The following is a 19,095-nucleotide window of genomic DNA, read 5'->3' as shown; positions in this document are numbered from 1 at the left end:
GGCATTGTTGTGGATGGTTGCTATGTTGAGAAATTGCTGTGTTGGGTGGTTGTTGTGTTGAGTAGCTGATGTCATGAGTGGTTGCTGTGTTGAATAGTTGCTGTCCTCTCTGGTTGCTGTGTTGAGTTATTGATGTCCTCTAATAAATAAATAAATGAATAAATATGTTTATTCAGGTAAGGTACATACATACAAGTGATGTTACATTAATGGATTGATATATAGATAGAGCTAGTACATACAATGCCTAAAGCCACTATTACGCAATGCGTTTCGGGCAAGATGGTTGCTCTATGGTTGCTGTGTTGAATACTTGCTGTGTTGAGTAGTTGCTGTCCTCTGTAGTTGCTGTGTTGAATAGTTCCTGTCCTCTCTGGTTGCTGTGTTGAATAGTTGCTGTCCTCTGTAGTTGCTGTGTTGAATACTTGCTGTGTTGAGTAGTTGCTGTCCTCTGTAGTTGCTGTGTTGAGTAGTTGCTGTCCTCTGTAGTTGCTGTCCTCTGTAGTTGCTGTGTTGAGTAGTTGCTGTCCTCTGTAGTTGCTGTCCTCTGTAGTTGCTGTGTTGAGTAGTTGCTGTCCTCTGTGGTTGCTGTGTTGAGTAGTTGCTGTCCTCTGTAGTTGCTGTGTTGAGCAGTTGCTGTCCTCTGTAGTTGCTGTGTTGAGTAGTTGCTGTCCTCTGTGGTTGCTGTGTTGAGTAGTTGCTGTCCTCTGTAGTTGCTGTGTTGAGTAGTTGCTGTCCTCTGTAGTTGCTGTGTTGAGTAGTTGCTGTCCTCTGTAGTTGCTGTGTTGAATAGTTGCTGTCCTCTGTAGTTGCTGTGTTGAGTAGTTGCTGTCCTCTGTAGTTGCTGTGTTGAGTAGTTGCTGTCCTCTGTAGTTGCTGTGTTGAATAGTTGCTGTCCTCTGTAGTTGCTGTGTTGAATAGTTGCTGTCCTCTGTAGTTGCTGTGTTGAATAGTTGCTGTCCTCTGTAGTTGCTGTGTTGAATAGTTGCTGTCCTCTGTAGTTGCTGTGTTGAATAGTTGCTGTCCTCTGTAGTTGCTGTGTTGAATAGTTGCTGTCCTCTGTAGTTGCTGTGTTGAGTAATTGCTGTCCTCTGTAGTTGCTGTGTTGACTAGTTGCTGTCCTCTGTAGTTGCTGTGTTGAATACTTGCTGTCCTCTGTAGTTGCTGTGTTGAATACTTGCTGTCCTCTGTAGTTGCTGTGTTGAATACTTGCTGTGTTTAGTAGTTGCTGTCCTCTGTGGTTGCACTCTTGTGGCGTTGTCGTGCAGAGTGGTTGGTTAAGAGTTCAAATATTGTCTTGATCAGGTTTGTTTATAACTCGTGTCAAAATAGTGTGTAAATTGCCATCAATATCCTCATCGGATTCTTCAAATAAAATTACCTCCCACACATTGAGACATATCAAACTGGTAGAACATCCTCTCTCACGCTATATCTATCTTGCTTATCTTGAGGTTATCTTGAGATGATTTCGGGGCTTTTTTAGTGTCCCTGCGGCCCGGTCCTCGACCAGGCCTCCACCCCCAGGAAGCAGCCCGTGACAGCTGACTAACACCCAGGTACCTATTTTACTGCTAGGTAGCAGGGACATAGGGTAAAAGAAACTCTGCCCATTGTTTCTCGCCGGCGCCCGGGATCGAACCCAGGACCACAGGATCACAAGTCCAGCGTGTTGTCCGCTCGGCCGACCGGCTCCCGGCCTCTCGTAATAGTACACCGTATTTTGACCTATAGCTCCCCTAAGGGCAAAAACGGACGTGATGTCCCGTTTTCTATTCGTGGGTCCTCGGTTAGGATAGGCTTGGGCAATTTAATTTAGTACATCAGTTTAGTGACGTTGGGAACGGTCGAGAGAAACATTCTCTCCTTGAACATTAATTTGACGGGAACGTTACAATTTGACGGGAACGTTACAATTCGACGGGGAACGTTATAATTTGACGGGGAACATTATAATTTGACGGGGAACGTTATAATTTGACGGAGAACGTTACAATTCGACGGGGAACGTCACAATTCGACGGGGAACGTCACAATTCGACGGGGAACGTTACAATTCGACGGGGAACGTTACAATTCGACGGGGAACGTGACAATTTGACGGAGAACGTTACAATTCGACGGGGAACGTGACAATTCCAGCGGGCTAAGCTCGTTCTAAAAATCTTTCAGTGATTGACCCGACACGCGCACAGTATTAGGGTCGCTGACTCCTCTGGTTCACGGTGTCATGCTATTCAACTCTAATGACCGTTTTCCGCAGATGATTCTCAGCTGTTAAACTCAAATCATCAATACTAAACCATATGAGCCATGTCCTCCTATCCCAGACACGCAAAATTACTGATATACGTAAAATATATCGTGACATTTGGCTATCATAATTAGCAAACAACCGCTTTCCAGTCATACTCAATTTTCCTGTGGGGTCAGATGCCTGCATTTGAGGTTCCTCCTGAACATTAAGTTGGGTGAGGTAAACTCACGGTGGGTGTACCGAGTCATTATTAGCGAGAGGTTTGGTAAACTTTGCCGCCACTCCCTCATTCTTAACTTGGTCAACTGCGTCATACTGGAGAAACTTGGGTATTTTGTGGAGGTAAAGTGACGTAACTTGGGGTCGTTTGGGAGAGCCAACGATGGCAGATTATCCTACAAGTGTCACCCTCACCTCTCTCGCTACGTAAACTTTATAAACTTCTTTTCTTCACATTACTCGAGTAAATAAATGTCATCGAAGTTAAATGATTGGTCTTTTTTTGTTATCAAGCGAGACGCTATACAGAGTAAGTTATCTGTGTGAACTTTATTTCAAGTTAAAAACTCGTTGACTAAAATTATATCTGCTATCACACTAATAGTTATAATTGAAGATGTTTTATTCAATGCAAAATACTTAAGGAAATTCCTGTCTTAATCCTTCCTTCGTGGTCTGACATATATATATATATATATATATATATATATATATATATATATATATATATATATATATATATATATATTGCAGTGAAACTATTATATGGTTCATAAGGAAATAACATAAAATTTCATAAGGCATCTCAACCAATATTTCATATGTGACCAGAATTGAATCAGTGAGAATCTGATGGTGAGGTTGTCAATTATTACTAATAGTTCCTAAGTTATTTAACTTAGACCTTTTGCGGCCAGCCTATGTCCGTCCCTTACCCCATACCCTTCCCCCTTCAAATTTGTGTAACGTTAGCCCCAAGCGTCTGCCCTCCACCTTACCACAGACATTCTCTCATATAGTAGAGATATACATAAAATAAAACAGAGAAATACACAATGAAATAAACGCATACATGTGTATTAAAACCCAACTATCACACTTTATATGGGACACACACACTGTACATATGTATAATGCCTGGAGTACTTTAACCCGACGGTACAGTGACCGCACATTCGCATCAGCATTTAAGCACAGTATCCGGGGAGCTGCAAAGTACACAGTTTTACCGTGAACGAGTGCAGCATAGACCAGGCTCGTGTTGGTATTCATAGACTCTCAAGTTTTATGTCCGCAGCCATTAATGTCGAGGATCAGTCCCCATTTTTCCCGGAATGAAATGCGGCCCAACATTGGCTCCCGCGGCAGTTTCTCTCCCTCTTAAACCTTCTCACATGAGCGAGAAAAAATACGGGAATTGAATTTTGCAAGCACTTTGTTGAATATAAAAAATAGTTTACCCAATCAATGAATTAACCGTTTTCTATTTGTATGTTTTAATTCATACATGCGGGATAGCATCTTTATGGATTATTCTGCTGATGATAGTTTGCTGTTTGGTCTGTGAACTCTGTAATATACCATAGAATCAAGAAGACGTGATGTATTTTTGAGCTTAAGAATGTTTAGTGTATAGTGCATCTGCCTGGAGAGTCCACGGGTAGGTTCGATCCCATCTCACTGCCTTAATAATGCCTCCTTAACGTAAGATCTCCGAAGTTGAACTTAGTTTTATTTACGAGGGATGAGCAATATCTTACGATGCAGTATGCAGGCGATGAGTCACAATAACGTGGCTGAAGTATGTTAACCAGACCACACACTAGAAGGTGAAGGGACGACGACGTTTCGGTCTGCCCCTGTTACCTAGCAGTAAAATAGGTACCTGGGTGTTAGTCAGCTGTCACGGGCTGCTTCCTGGGGGTGGAGGCCTGGTCGAGGACCGGGCCGCGGGGACACTAAAAAGCCCCGAAATCATCTCAAGATAACCTCAAGAAGATAACCATTCTCAAGTCGATTGAGAAATATCATGCAGTATTTAGACTCATTACTGACAGGGTGTCAGTACCTGCCTGTCTCCTGTGGGTTGTTCGCCACACTGCTGCTCGAACAGTCCGAATTACTGCACCAAATTTACCTGTTGTTGCTTATTTTATCAGGGCGGAAAATACGAGGATCTCAAATAACATCTCCCACACGCGTCCTATCAGAATACACCTTCCCAGTTCCCAAGCACATACACCCACCGGATCTCAACCCCGACATCCCCCCCCCCCTCCTCCTCCTCCTCCAGACACAAACTCCTTCCTCCCCCAGACACACACCCTCCCCATCACCCCACCATTACCCTCCCCATCACAAACCTTCCACTTCTCACCTCATCAATGTAACCATTTTCACATTCACTTCATAGCTGTAAACATCGTCCCATCGTGCCCATCTCCACCTACACGCACCCTCCCATCTTTATTCTCACTACCCACATCCCCGTCTCCCTGTAATCATTCTCACTCCCCACATCCCCGTCTCCCTGTAATCATTCTCACTCCCCACATCCCTGTCTCCCTGTAATCATTCTCACTCCCCACATCCCCGTCTCCGTGTAATCATTCTCACTACCCACTATCTACATCTCTGTAACCAAAATATTGTGCCAGGAATGCCTATCTGCCAACTGAACATTCGTTTTGCCTGGCAATATCTGAATCGAGCTAAAAAATTGATGCTCAACTCTACGGACATTTGGTTGCACATTTCACATGAACCGACCTCGTGGAGATGGGTATGGAGGCAGATTTCTCTTCAAAGGTGGTAATGGGGCTGACCCCGACCACCGGGTGTGATTCTCCATAAAGTCTTGTAAAGTTGCATAATGTTTGACCCGAGTCAGTCTGTTTTCCGTCCATCGATAGATAAACCGACAATCTCTTTCATAGATTGACTGGGTTTAGGGATACCTGGCGTGTCCCAGATCTCTCTCTCTCTCTCTCTCTCTCTCTCTCTCTCTCTCTCTCTCTCTCTCTCTCTCTCTCTCTCTCTCTCTCTCTCTCTCTCTCTCTCTCTCTCTCTCTCTCTCTCTTTGTCTTTCTATCTATTTGTCTGTATCTCTAACTTTGTATCTCTAACGTTATATCACTATCTCTGTTTCCCTCTCTGTTTCTATCTCTGTGTCTCTCTTTCTTCCTCTGTATTATTGTATCTCTATCTCTGTATCTCTCTCAGTATCTGTATATCTATCTCTTTCCATGTCACCTCTACCTCCATGTCACCTCTAGCTCTGTCTCTATCTCTATATCTCCCCCTCCCGTTATAAAAAAAGTATTATTGTCTACCATTGCCGTGTGGGAGGAGCTTACCAGTGTGAGGGAGAGAGTTTTCAGGGGAAAGCGCCAAGCCATTACGCCTATATAAAGTGTTAACAGTGTGAAAAATGTGAATATTCCTCCGTGTAACGACTGGGTCCACACAGACGACCTGCAACTGCTCCTTACACTTGCAATAGCCCACGTTGAGCCAACAATAAGACACAAACAGACCGAGATAACAACACGAAGATAACAATTACAATATCTTCCAGCATGATATCGTAATCTTGCGTCTGGGGGTAGCGTCGTTCCACTCCAACGGACGTTCGCTAGAGGGCTTATGAATGCTAATGGGGGGTTATACACTAATATTTTAGTTGGTGTAAGGTTGTAAAGCATCTTTATCCTTGAGGTGGGGCGAAGAGTGAATCAGGGAGTTGTAGTGGAAGTTATATGTGTGTGTGAGAGAGGCATGGTGTGGGGGAGAAAAAAGTTTGAAAGTGTGTGTAACTTAACACTAAATTTATTAATGTAAATTAACACTATTACACACGTTTCTTTTACGTTAACAGAGAGTATGAGGGCCACAAAAGCTAAACTTACATCCACATCAGGACCAGTCCAGCGGGGCTACGGTGGGTACCGAGAACGTGGTCTCTGCCACTTGTAAGACTACAGAAGGATTCTTCCTGAATTCTCTCGTAATAACTCTCCTTTTGGTACAAGGGAATTTGACTGGTTTACAACCGTATAGTTATTCCTGTCCATCGAAACGTAACCACTACACAGAAATAATAATATCTCTGAAAGTGGATTATCATCAAAGATCACAACAGTCATGACACAGTAATTAATGAAAGAGATTGCACAATAGCAAATGGCAACAATAGGTCAACGAGGCAGGAATAATCACTGTTAAGCAACTGGTCAACTGACCACGTACTGAGCATGTATAAATACACTAGTCTACCCTGAGACAGTAATTAAATACTTAATACCAAACAAGTCGCACACACTCCGTTCAGTGTGAAATAAATACTTGTGATACTTATATGGGTGATCCTAATGATTTAAAGACAGACTCAAGGAACACAAAAGAAATGTTAAGTCTGCAGACACAAGCAATGCTTTCTAATGTCATGTTAGGGGACTCTAATCATCGTATTGATTGGTCTTTTAAAATAATCTTTCCTGCCTCTACTCTACACAGACGCCGTCTTGTTGACTCTGCTGTGATGCACAACCTACCCAACACGCTCCTGAGTCCTGGCTTTGTTGCTGTTGACTCTTCCCTTTAACAGTACATACTCAAATGTTATAAACTTTCTAACAAATGTGACCTAACATAAGCCTACCCATCCTTTTTCTCTTTCTTTTTATTTTACTTTCGTTCCCATTTACTTACACAGAATGGTGAACCCAGCCTCACCCAGCATAGTGGTGAGTTGGTCCTGGTGAGAGACAGATGCCTAAACCATTGAGGTGACAGAACACATAATGAACCAAGTTATCATGAGTGTATCTTGAGATGATTTCGGGGCTTTTTTTTTCTTTTAGTGTCCCCGCGGCCCGGTCCTCGACCAGGCCTCCAAGATCAGTCCTCGACCAATGGCAGAGTAGCTCTCTAGGACCACCTTGGTAGAGTGGAACTTCCCCAAACGGGTAAGGAGTGCAGAATATGCCAGAACCAGGGGAGTCGCATACGACCTGATGCTTTGGTGGGTGGACCGAGCTGGTATAGCTCCCAGCACGCCTCTAGGGAGAGCGAGAAGTGACTTCACACCTCAGCCAAGCCTCTCTCTCTCTACACCAAACTTGCATCGTGACTCCACATAGCTCAATACATGTATATACTCCAATAGCTGAAGTTCTGGCTCTTGTAGGCTCTGCCAGCGACGATGTACGACGGCCATTGTGGTGTGGTTGAGATGCTCACATCGTGTTCTATCGGACGATAGTAACACAATCGTCCTAGTTGCATGCTATGCAGTTTAAGAACCTTGCAAGTGAGTGCACAAAACCTGTGCATTGAGTGCTCAAAGCGACGAATCCACTCCATTGTTGAATCGAGCACAACATTTATTGTGCACACATCAAGACAATGTGACTTCAACAACTCTCATAATCCATTTGCACTGAGAAAGGGGCGGGGCTTGCGAAAGCCTTTCAAGCTGTGGAACCAATGTCTGTTTATGCTATTACGGCCAAAGTAAGGATAGGAGAATAGTTACGTTAATTTCCCCCCGAAGTCAGTGAATAATGGTATATATTTCTACAAGAAAATAAATTAGTTATGAAAGTTTAGTTTTAGTTTTAGCCGGCAACCAGTGCCAAAAATCGTCTTTTGGGATTCTGGCGACCCTGACTAGCCTATGTCCGTCCCATACCCCAAACCATTACCCCCTGCAAAGTTGGGTGAGGCTAGCCACAAGCGTCTGGCCTCTTTGCAAAGGCAGACACTCGGAGAAACTGACAGATATTCTTTTTTTTAGTGTGTGTGTGTGTGTGAGAGAGAGAGAAATAGATATAGTAGATAGGGGCAAATAGGTCGGGAGAAAGTATATTTGACAAGTGACGGTTAAAAATGCGAATTCTAAGAGCATATAGCTCGATCCTGTAAGCACAAATAGTAAATGCAAACAAACAGAAAATTACACACATACTCCCACCAGACACAGGATACAGAATAGGAGATTAAGTCCTTCATGAAACGGACAGAGAGAAAGATCTAGGAGTTGATATCACACCAAACCTGTCTCCTGAAGCCCACATCAAAAGAATAACATCTGCGTCGTATGCAAGGCTGGCTAACATCAGGACTGCCTTCAGGAACCTGTGTAAGGCATCCTTCAGAAGCTTGTATACCACATATGTAAGAAAACTCCTGGAGGTATGCGGCCCCAGCATGGAGCCCGTACCTTGTCAAGCACAAGACGTAGTGGGAAAAAGAGGTATGCCACTAGGCTAGTCCCAGAACTAACAGGCATGAGTTACGAGGAAAGGCTGCATGAACTGCACCTCACGTCGTTGGAAGACAGAAGAGCTCGGGGAGACATGATCACCACATACAGAATTCTCATGGGAATTGACAGGGTAGACCAGGATGGATTATTTAACACGGGCGGTACACGCCCAAGGGACACAGGTGGAAGCCGAGTACCCAAATGAGCCACAGGGACATTAGAAAGAACTTTTTCAGTGTCAGAGTGGTTAGTAAATGGAATGCACTAGGAAGTGATGTGGTGGAGGCAGACTCCATACACAGTTTCAAATGTAGATACTATGGAGCCCAGTAGGCTCAGGAACCTGTACACCAGTAGATTGACTGTTAAGAGGCGGGTCCAAAGAGCCAGAGCTCAACCCCCGCAAGCACAATAAGGTGAATACATAATCACGAATTGATCGTGAAACCGGCAAAACCACGGCACAAACAGTTATGTGGATCACTTTTGGCATCATATATCAGTAACGCGAGTGATGAACTACCAACGCAGGAATGCGTTTAATGAGCAAACATCTGCCAACACTTGTATAGAGCAGCTAAACGCAATCTGTCTAACCAATTTCCAACACGTGATTTGGATAAACGTATTTGCTTATGCCTAAATTTTCCAAGGTTTGATCATTATTTTATTAGTAAAATGCTTCATTTGCATATTGAATTGGGAGTTCAAAGGGAGGTGTAATTATAACAAAAATATATATATATGTTAGCATGCGTATATTTTTGTTAAATGGAATTTTTTGTCGATATTTTGATACGATTCTCTATAACGGTTCTGTGACGCAGGACTGCCGCGTATGGGCCAATAGGCCTTCTGCAGTTATCTTTATTCTTATGCTAATATTCATCTATCTTTCTCTTGTTCCTGTCACCTCTCTCTCTCTTCCCATCCTCCTCCCTCTCATCTCCTACTCCCGAACCTATAATGACGAAGACTCGAAGCTTTCTATTGATAATTGTTTTACATTCTTGCTGAGTGCTTGAGCGCCTGAGTCAAACGCTTAAAGGTCAAGGGCCTTCTGAATGACAGACTTGAGAATCTATCGTCTTGACTCCACTTCGGCATTTTTGTCAGACTCTGACACCCGGCTAATGGCATACATATATATGTATATACTCACAGTCTCGTATTTAACTCCAGATTCTCGTGATTTTCCGTGGCAGGAGTACCAGGGTTAAGCTTCATGAAGTATGTATTGAGCACTATATTGACCAGGACGGTGTTGAGCACTATATTGTGCTCAACATAGTACAAAATAGAAGAGAAGCACTATATACACAGAGAAGGTGAGAGATACTGAGACACAGAAAGTGCGAGAGGAACAGTGAGACGCAGAATATTAGACATACTGTGTAAGGAGATAGAGACAGAAATACAAACAGATAGACAGGTACACAGACAGACAGACAGACAGAAACCTTTACAGGAGAAATGCAGGACGAGGAAAAGTTTGAATAGCTGAGCGAGAGAGGAGAGCGTGCAGGCTAACTTAATCTGGCCGTCAGTCACTCAGGTTACTCACTATCACTCATACATTAACTCACCTTGCTGTCAGTCACTCAGGTTACTCACTATCACTCATACATTAACTCACCTGACTGTCAGTCACTCAGGTTACTCACTATCACTCATACATTAACTCACCTGGCTGTCAGTCACTCAGGTTACTCACTATCACTCATACATTAACTCACCTGGCTGTCAGTCACTCAGGTTACTCACTATCACTCATACATTAACTCACCTTGCTGTCAGCCACTCAGTGAGTAACCTGAGTGACTGACGGCTAGGTGAGTTAATGTATGAGTGATAGTGAGTAACCTATCACTCATACATTAACTCACCTAGCCGTCAGTCACTCAGGTTACTCACTATCACTCATACATTAACTCACCTTGCTGTCAGCCACTCAGTGAGTAACCTGAGTGACTGACGGCTAGGTGAGTTAATGTATGAGTGATAGTGAGTAACCTATCACTCATACATTAACTCACCTAGCCGTCAGTCACTCAGGTTACTCACCGTTACTCATACATTAACCACAGACCTTTACCTCTCGCTTCGTCCTTTCAGACGGAATTCACAATACGGACGAATAAAGAATTTCTCCATTTTTCATTCTCTTACCAACCCCTGACCTTTGTTTTGAGCGAAAAACCTAAAGTAACTGTGTTTTGTTAAATGTTAGGTGGAAAGATGTCTGATTTTTATACGTTTGACAATGTTTAGTCATTTTTCGTAAAGTCTGGGAGTATTTTGAAACAAAAATGTACTTAACGTTGATAAATAATATATTTTTGCTTTCGTGTTTTCGCTGCCCACTACAGCCTGGTTGGTGTGGAGGCGGATATAGGAGTCTTCGAGTGGGTGTGTATCAATTAGCTATAAGGTCTGGGAGGAAGAAAGTGTTCCTATGGCTTATATATGCTCACTGGTATTTATATTTTTGTAGGTTAGATTAGCATTTTAAAAGCACTACGATTAACCTTCTGTGGTTGATTGTTCAATAAATTACTGAACTATATGTTTAACACATCTCTAACCCTGTCCATGGAGGACAGAAGAAAATGTATATATGTTGGTTAGCATTGTAAATGTGTGGCCACGTTTGTGGTAGAAAGAAACTAGTATTATAAGTCTGGTATTATAAAAACTGCCAATCACCGGGAAGCAGCCAAGATCACCCCTACAATTTTGTCCCCATTACCTCAGAGACACTTAGTGCCTGGGGTAAAAGTGCTGCTAGTTTTTTGAAGGAGTTGGGGTCCAAGCTAATTGAAACAACTAGAGACCCTAGAGCCGCCAAATTCCTCTTTCAGCGCCTTAGTGTGACGATCCAGAGAGGAAATGCTCACTGCATCCATGGTTCCTGCCCGCCATCTGAGGAGCTGGAGGAGCTCTACAATCTGTGACGAATAGCCTTGTACCCTGCATGTAACCAATGTTGTAACCCCTTTTTGTGTAATGAAATTTTAAAATAAAGGTGTATATATATATATATATATATATATATATATATATATATATATATATATATATATATATATATATATATATATATATATATATATATATATATACATACTCAAAAAATAGGGGTGTTAGGAGAAGAAAATATCAAAAAGTGTTCAGTGAGGATCCACAAGGTCTTCTCTGAGTACTCTATATTTCATTCTCCGAGGCTATGGGTCCCTACACTTGCACCAGAGGTGGTACCCCCTTTTAAGGTTATATATATACAATCACTTCTGGTATCTCCCACAATCACCATTAGCATCTCAGAAGCAGCATCCGCCTATACGCTTTGTTAAAGAGAAAAAATACATCCAAATTTCGTTTATTTCTTACGAGCCGGCAGCCGGAGCGAGGCCGGCTGTGTGATGAAATCCGGCAATTTAATATTCAGGAAAAAAAAGAAGTATTTTTATAATTAGATTTTAAGATTCTGAAACCCTTTCAAACGCAGTTTTTTAGTTTCATTAGAGGGTGGGGGTTGGGGCGGGGGGGATGTTTGAGTCTTGTGCTGTTTGTGTTATAAATTGCGTGACGCACGAGTTCCCCCACATCACTCATGCGTCAAGGAGAGATTATGCGTCAATGCGTTCAGGAGAAGCGATTGGGCTTCTAGAGGTCCTGAGCCACAGTGACCATGCGTCAAATGAAAAAAAAACTATCTTATATACCTCCTTGTTTAAGAAAGTACAGAGTACATGTGTTAAGGGAAGCCTATTGTATAGTGCATGCCCTGTTGTATGAAGAATGTATACTAGAATGTAAAATACATCTTGAAACTAAAAGTAATTTTGAAAGATAAAGAACATAAGAATAACCAAATCAGGTGAAAGCCTTTTGTCCCATACGAGGAAGCTCCTATTAATATCCACCTAATCTCATTCATATACATGTGTCTAACCTACACTTGAAACAATCCAGCAATCCTGCCACTTATTATATTACCCCGGTAATTTGTGGCATAATTCAACAACCCTGTTTTCAAACCAGTATTGACCCAGGTCTTTCCTGAATCCAATATTATCCAACTTATATCAATTGTTTTGTGTTTTATTTGGTTTACAGTAGCTTAGTAATATTATTTAAAACTGCTAAATAAAACTTAAACTAGACTCTAAGGCTTGTGTATAAGACCAGAATGTAATATATTAGATCAGAACGTGAGTTTAAAACTAAATAATTAAGCTAATAAATACGAAAAGATACAAGTAGCAAAAGTATAAGTAATAATATGCGTTAAAAGCTTACTTCTAAAGCTAAGATATGGAACAGTAACATTCAGCTTAAGCTCTTAAGCTTGCTAGCCACCCACCGCCACTCTGAAATAATTTTAATCAAAGTTCCTGACCAAGTGGTATGTGGGATTATATTTATGTAAAGTTTGGGAGATGAAACAGGCACGCAAATTATGCTCGGCGAGGAAACACACGCAAATATTAATGCAGACCTACACATGCGTGCAAATATGTTTAAGTCTGTAATTAACGAGGCGTGTGAACCAGGCGAATATTTGTGAAATATAATGTTGTGGGAGAGTTGTGGACGCCCGCCTGTGTGTGTGTGTGTGTGTGTGTGTGTGTGTGTGTGTGTGTGTGTGTGTGTGTGTGTGTGTGTGTGTGTGTGTGTGTGTGTGTGTGTGTGTGCACTCACCTAGTTGTGCTTGCGGGGGTTGAGCTCTGGCTCTATGGTCACCGCCTCTTAACTGTCAATTAACCGGTGTACAGGTTCCTAAGCCTATTGGGCTCTATCATATCTACATTTGAAACTGTGTATGGAGTCAGCCTCCACCACATCACTGCCTAATGCATTCCATCCGTTAATTACTCCGACACTGACAAAGTTCTTTCTAACGTCCCTGTGGCTATTTGGGTACTCTGTTTCCACCTGTATCCCCTTGTTCGCGTACCACCCGTGTTAAGCAGTTTATCTTTAACTACCCTATCAATTCCTCTGACAATTTTGTAGGTAGTGATCATGTCTCCTCGAGCTCTCGTCCTGTCTTCTAGCGACGTGAGGTTCTATTCACTCAGCCTTTCCTCGTATCTCATGCCTCTTAATTCTGGGACTAGCCTAGTGGCATTCCTCTGAACTTTTTCCAGCTTCGTCTTGTGCTTGACAAGGTAAGGAATTGTACCGTGTGTGTACTCACCTAGTTGTGCTTGCGGGGGTTGAGCTCTGGCTCTTTGGTCCCGCCTCAGGACCAGGAGCCCTTATATGTGTGTAAGGGGCTCCCGTAGCCTCTCCTTGTGTGTTGTGTGTGTATGTGTGTTTGTGTCTATTCACCAATTTGTGCCTGCAGGATCAGTCCTCAGCTCTTGGACCCCGCCTTTCTACCCAGCGTGTTGTCAACTGCAATGACTACTAACACAAGTTTCTATCATATCTACGTTTCCTACAACCTAATCGTATACTTCATTCTATTTTCCTGCTGTTTTGAACTGCCACACTGAAGACTTGCTAACATCTTTATGTGTCATCTGTTTCTTAAACTTTCTTCCTTGTCTTCTATAGTTTTATTGAGCTCTTCTATTTTCGCACTATGAATCCCTCGAGTATTTTATGTGTTCATCATAACTCTTCTCTTCTAGCGACGCAAGATCCAACTCTTTCTGTAGAATCGGCTAGTAAACATGTAAATACAGTATCTATACAGATACAGTATCTGTATATGTAGATACAGTATCAGTACCGTTTTTCTCCCAAACACACTCCTCGTAATTCAGGGATGAATCTCCCTGTAAACCTTGGTACTTTTCTCAGTTTACTTATGTGTTCTTTGTGGTGGGGCCTCCACGATAGAGCGGCATACCTTGAGATTACCTTGAGGTGCTTCCGGGGCTTAATGTCCCCGCGGCCCCGTCGTCGACCAGGCCTCCTGGTTGCTGGACAGATCAACCAGGTTGTTGGACGTGGCTGCTCGCAACCTGACGTATGAGTCACAGCCTGGTTGATCAGGTATCCTTTGTAGGTGCTTATCCAGTTCTCTCAGTTCTCTATTCACGTAGCCAGTAAATGTGTGAAATTACTGACCTCGACGGAATGCCCTGTTTTGTGGGAAGTTTTGTAGAGAGAGGAGAGAGAGAGAGAGAGAGAGAGAGAGAGAGAGAGAGAGAGAGAGAGAGAGAGAGAGAGAGAGAGGGGGGGGGGGGGGGACGGGAGAGAATGATTATGACACGAATTCACTATGATGCGAAACTTTAGAGGTTGGTCCGTGGCTTGAGAAGATATTCTGGACTCTGACAGGCTGAAGAAGAAATTCTTGAAGTGACGAGCTTCGGCCGGTCGATGTTCCGATACTAGAGTGACGAATGAACAATAACATGTTAACAAGCTGTCCAATGACTTGCGTGTCGATATATTAATGTGTGTGTGTGTGTGTGTGTGTGTGTGTGTGTAAGCAACTGATAAATCACCTAAGAACACATATATATAATAACGCACAAACACGCTCTAGAAGAGAAAGGTCAGAGTTACCATGATCACAACATGAACGATACCAGGACGAGAAAACATAGAGAGGGAGCATCAGGTGAGCCACGAAGACGTAAGATTAGTGAGGCAGTATGACACTTTCTTCTCTGCTCTTCCTCATCATTGATGATGCAAACTTCCGTCGACACGTGCATCATCAATGTAAAATATCCCGAGGCTTCCATTAATCACTTTCAATTAATGTAATTGAAATGAAAATAATCTGTTGGCAAAAAGAATTTATATTTTTATTCAAACTATACGTTTTATATATATTATACAACAATTTGTTTTTATTACGTAACTCTCTCTTCTCTCTTTCTTTCTCTCTCTTCTCTCTTTCTCTTTTCTTTCTTTCTCTTCTTTCTTTCTCTCTTCTTTCTCCCTCTTAGCCCTCTCTTCTCTATCTTCCATTGGTTCCTCTCCTCTCCCCTAGCCTCACTCAAGAAAGGGCAGGTGGCATATAAGATTGCCTGTCCTTTACTTAGATTTTACAGCCTAATACATCGTGTTTTACCACAAGAAACCCACCAAATTTATCCCAAAACAGTCAAACTGTGTGTGTGTGTTTGTTTGGTACAACGTCAAGCACAAAGCGAGCTAGTGTTTTGTGCATGATTGTCAGGTGTTTGTTTCTGCTTATGTGGTCCTGTACAGTGACGAATGCTAAGTGAAGATGTGTATGTGTGTGTGTTTTTTCTTGAGATAAACAAAGGGGCAAAGTATAGTTATTTGTTTATAGAACCGCCCGGCACATGTACTTTGTTTACTGGGATATTCAGTAGATGTGGCGAAGAATGTTTGAGAAAAATTCAAGTTTTGTTTTTTTCTGGGGGAGCACAACAACTAGAATGATTAATAGGTAATAAGATTTTCATTAATAATTTGCAAGGTAAAGGATATTTTTTTTAGCTGATGTTGCCTTTAGCATACTCTGTCTGTCTGTCTGTCTCTCTCTCTCTCTCTCTCTCTCTCTCTCTCTCTCTCTCTCTCTCTCTCTCTCTCTCTCTCTCTCTCTCTCTCTCTCTCTCTCTCTCTCTCTCTCTCTCTCTCTCTCTCTCTCTCTCTCTCTCTCTCTCTCTCTCTCTCTCTCTCTCTCTCTCTCTCTCTCTCTCTCTCTCTCTCTCTCTCTCTCTCTCTCTCTCTCTCTCTCTCTCTCTCTGTCTCTCTCTCTCTGTCTCTCTCTCTCTCTCTCTCTCTCTCTCTCTCTCTCTCTCTCTCTCTCTCTCTCTCTCTCTCTCTCTCTCTCTCTCTCTCTCTCTCTCTCTCTCTCTTTCTAACGTACATTCGCTTTAATGTACACTCTCTTTTCAACCCACTCTCAACTCACACCCGCTTCAACCTTACTCCTGTCAACCCAATCTATAACCCTTCGTTCTCAAACCTCTAACTCCACAACATGTTTTGGGAGCGAAGAATTGAATGCGAAACTTTCCCGGCTGGCCGAAAGTGGCCTTTATTTGGGGTGAGGAATGTGTCGTGGTGCCTGAGCCTCAGACTAACTCCATTACCATCAGAAACCACCCCCGTCTCCATCCCCCCCCTCCACTTAAACCACCTGAATCGTTATCTACATGGTTGTGATGGTCTGAATTTACATGTAGAATATTACAGTCCCAGTAATATTCTAGATATAAGCTGGCAAATGAACATTAGTCGTACACAGACATTATTCTCAAGTTATAACTTTATTGTAATACAAATCGTTGGTTTAAAATATAAAAAGTGTTTGCTGAAAACTTTTTTTTTAAGAATTTGGCAAAGGAATTCGTGGGCACACTCAAATATTTTTTCGAATTTCATATTTCACATTATCGTCAATAATACATCATATTAACGTACCTAAACGTAATGAAACCTAACCTATCCAAACCTTAACCTAACTATGGATAGAGAGTAGATAATAGCACTAATTATATAGTCATTCTGAATTCATTCCCTATAGCGGCTCTCCTCCCTGAGGACAGAATGAAGTCATCATGACTTCATCATGAAGTCATCATGACTTCATCATGAAGTCATCATGACTTCATCATGAAGTCATCATGACTTCATCATGAAATCATCATGACTTCATCATGACTAAACCAGGATCTCATCCTATTGAGGGGGCCTTACAGTTCAGTGGACAGCGCTCGGGATTCGTAGTCCTGAAGTTCCGGGTTCGATCCCCGGTGGAGGCGGAAACAAACGGGCAGAATTTCTTTCACCCTGATACCTCTGTTCATCTAGCAGTAAATAGGTACCTGTGAGTTAGACAGCTGCTACGGGCAGCTTCCTGGGAATGTGTAACAAAAAGGTCTAGTCGAGGACCGGGCCGCGGGGACGCTAAGCCCCGAAATCATCTCAATATAAACTCAAGATATTAGTTTAATGTAGAGAGTTTGCCTGAGCCTAAATATATATCCTCAATCTTAACCCTGGAAACACAAACCGAAACTGTCTCTATTTTCCGCTTGTTACAACTTGTAATAAAGTTGTTACATCTTGGCTTAACGTGTTTATGACGTATTAGAACGTTGTTACAACTTGTAATAAAGTTGTTACATCTTGGCTTAACGTGTTTATGACGTATTAGAACGTTGTTACAACTTGTAATAAAGTTGTTACATCTTGGCTTAACGTGTTTATGACGTATTAGAACGTTGTTACAACTTGCTATATTGGTTGTTATAACTGGTTAGGAGGTGTTAAAACTTGTTCGAACGTTGTACCAACGTCGTAGTTCCGGTGTGTGTTTGGCGGTTTGTTGCTGTCATTTATCTATCTTACTCAGAAAATGTTATCTCTGATATCTACATGACTCATTTGTGTTTCTAGTTTTAGACTATTCTGATTTGTTTTGCTGTTCCCCGCTTTAAATATTTATTCTTTGAATGTTTAGTCAGTTCCTCTTGATATCTTACAGGTCGTTATCATTGCCTCTTGTTCATGTTCTCCTCCAGTATGGTGATGTACAGTTCCTTCACATTTTCCTTGTAGCTCAAGTCCCTCAGCTCAAGAACGAGCCTCGTTGCATGTGTACATGTACTTGTTAGTTGCTCAGTTCCTGCCTCATAAACAACTTTCCAAGAATGTGGAGGCTCTCCTGTATACAGAAAGAAGTTGAATACAATTGCATTAGGGGGGGAGGGGTTATCTTGAGATCTTGAGGTTATCTTGAGATGATTTCGGGGCTTTAGTGTCCCCGCGGCCCGGTCCTCGACCAGGCCTCCACCCCCAGGAAGCAGCCCGTGACAGCTGACTAACTCCCGGGTACCTATTTACTGCTAGGTAACAGGAGCATTCAGGGTGAAGAAACTTTGCCCTTTGTTTCTGCCTCGTGCGGGAATCGAACCCGCGCCACAGAATTACGAGTCCTTTGCGCTATCCACCAGGCTACGAGGCCCCTATATGTGCTCTGGGTGCATCTATATGTGCTCTTCAGCACGAGCTTGTAGAGCGAGCTTCAACCCTTGTCCCCCAGCCGTTCACTCGCTAGTCTTCTATTGTAATGGCTGCCAATTATCCTCTTTCTTCTCGCAGCATCTCTTGACATTATGGAGTTAAGCTCATTACACATAGAAATCACAATAGCGTGATGCATCAAATGAACAAATCCACAAGGGCCGTGACGAGGGTTCGAACCCACGTCCGAGAGAATCTCAAACGCTGCCTTAATCGACTGAGCTTTTTCCTCCTTTTTTAGCTGATTCCACTTTCCTCACTGACGTTAATTTCTTGCCTCATAACTCATCTGAGTTTCTACTTTCCATACAAGGTCACTCATCTTCAATTCATCTCAACATTCCGTTTTTGTCTCATTAATAACTGCCTCTACGTATCATGTACGTCGCAATCATATCCCTCATTGCCTTCTATCTTCCACACTGCGGCTACATATCATTGCACTGGTCTAATATATACTGTGTATCCCGTCATGATCTCGCCTTCCTTGTTCTGGAGGCTACCAGAGTCTTTGTCAGCTTTGCATACACCGCTGATTTTACCCTGTCTGTGTGTGTGGGGGGGGGGGGGGGGCCGTCTGTGGCGGGCCTAGGGGGGT

The 19,095-nt window shown here is 42.6% G+C and overlaps 1 protein-coding gene across 1 annotated transcript in view; it reads right to left on the bottom strand.

Annotated features, from left to right (window-relative positions):
- Positions 1–259: 259 nt before the first annotated feature.
- The window catches only part of LOC138359057 (TBC1 domain family member 5 homolog A-like), a 19,316-nt gene continuing 480 nt past the window's right edge, over positions 260–19,095 (bottom strand). Inside the window, exons 2-3 of the mRNA XM_069317751.1 lie at positions 17,973–18,138; positions 260–1,196 (exon numbers count right to left, since the gene is read on the bottom strand). Of these exons, the coding sequence (XP_069173852.1) occupies positions 260–1,196; positions 17,973–18,138 (1,103 nt within the window). The remainder of the gene's footprint in view (positions 1,197–17,972; positions 18,139–19,095) is intronic.

The sequence above is a fragment of the Procambarus clarkii genome, chromosome 88 (assembly GCF_040958095.1).
Source record: "Procambarus clarkii isolate CNS0578487 chromosome 88, FALCON_Pclarkii_2.0, whole genome shotgun sequence".
Classification (NCBI taxonomy): domain Eukaryota; kingdom Metazoa; phylum Arthropoda; class Malacostraca; order Decapoda; family Cambaridae; genus Procambarus; species Procambarus clarkii.
The sequence above is the reverse complement of the archived record's forward strand: the minus strand, read 5'-3'. Positions and strand labels throughout refer to the sequence as shown.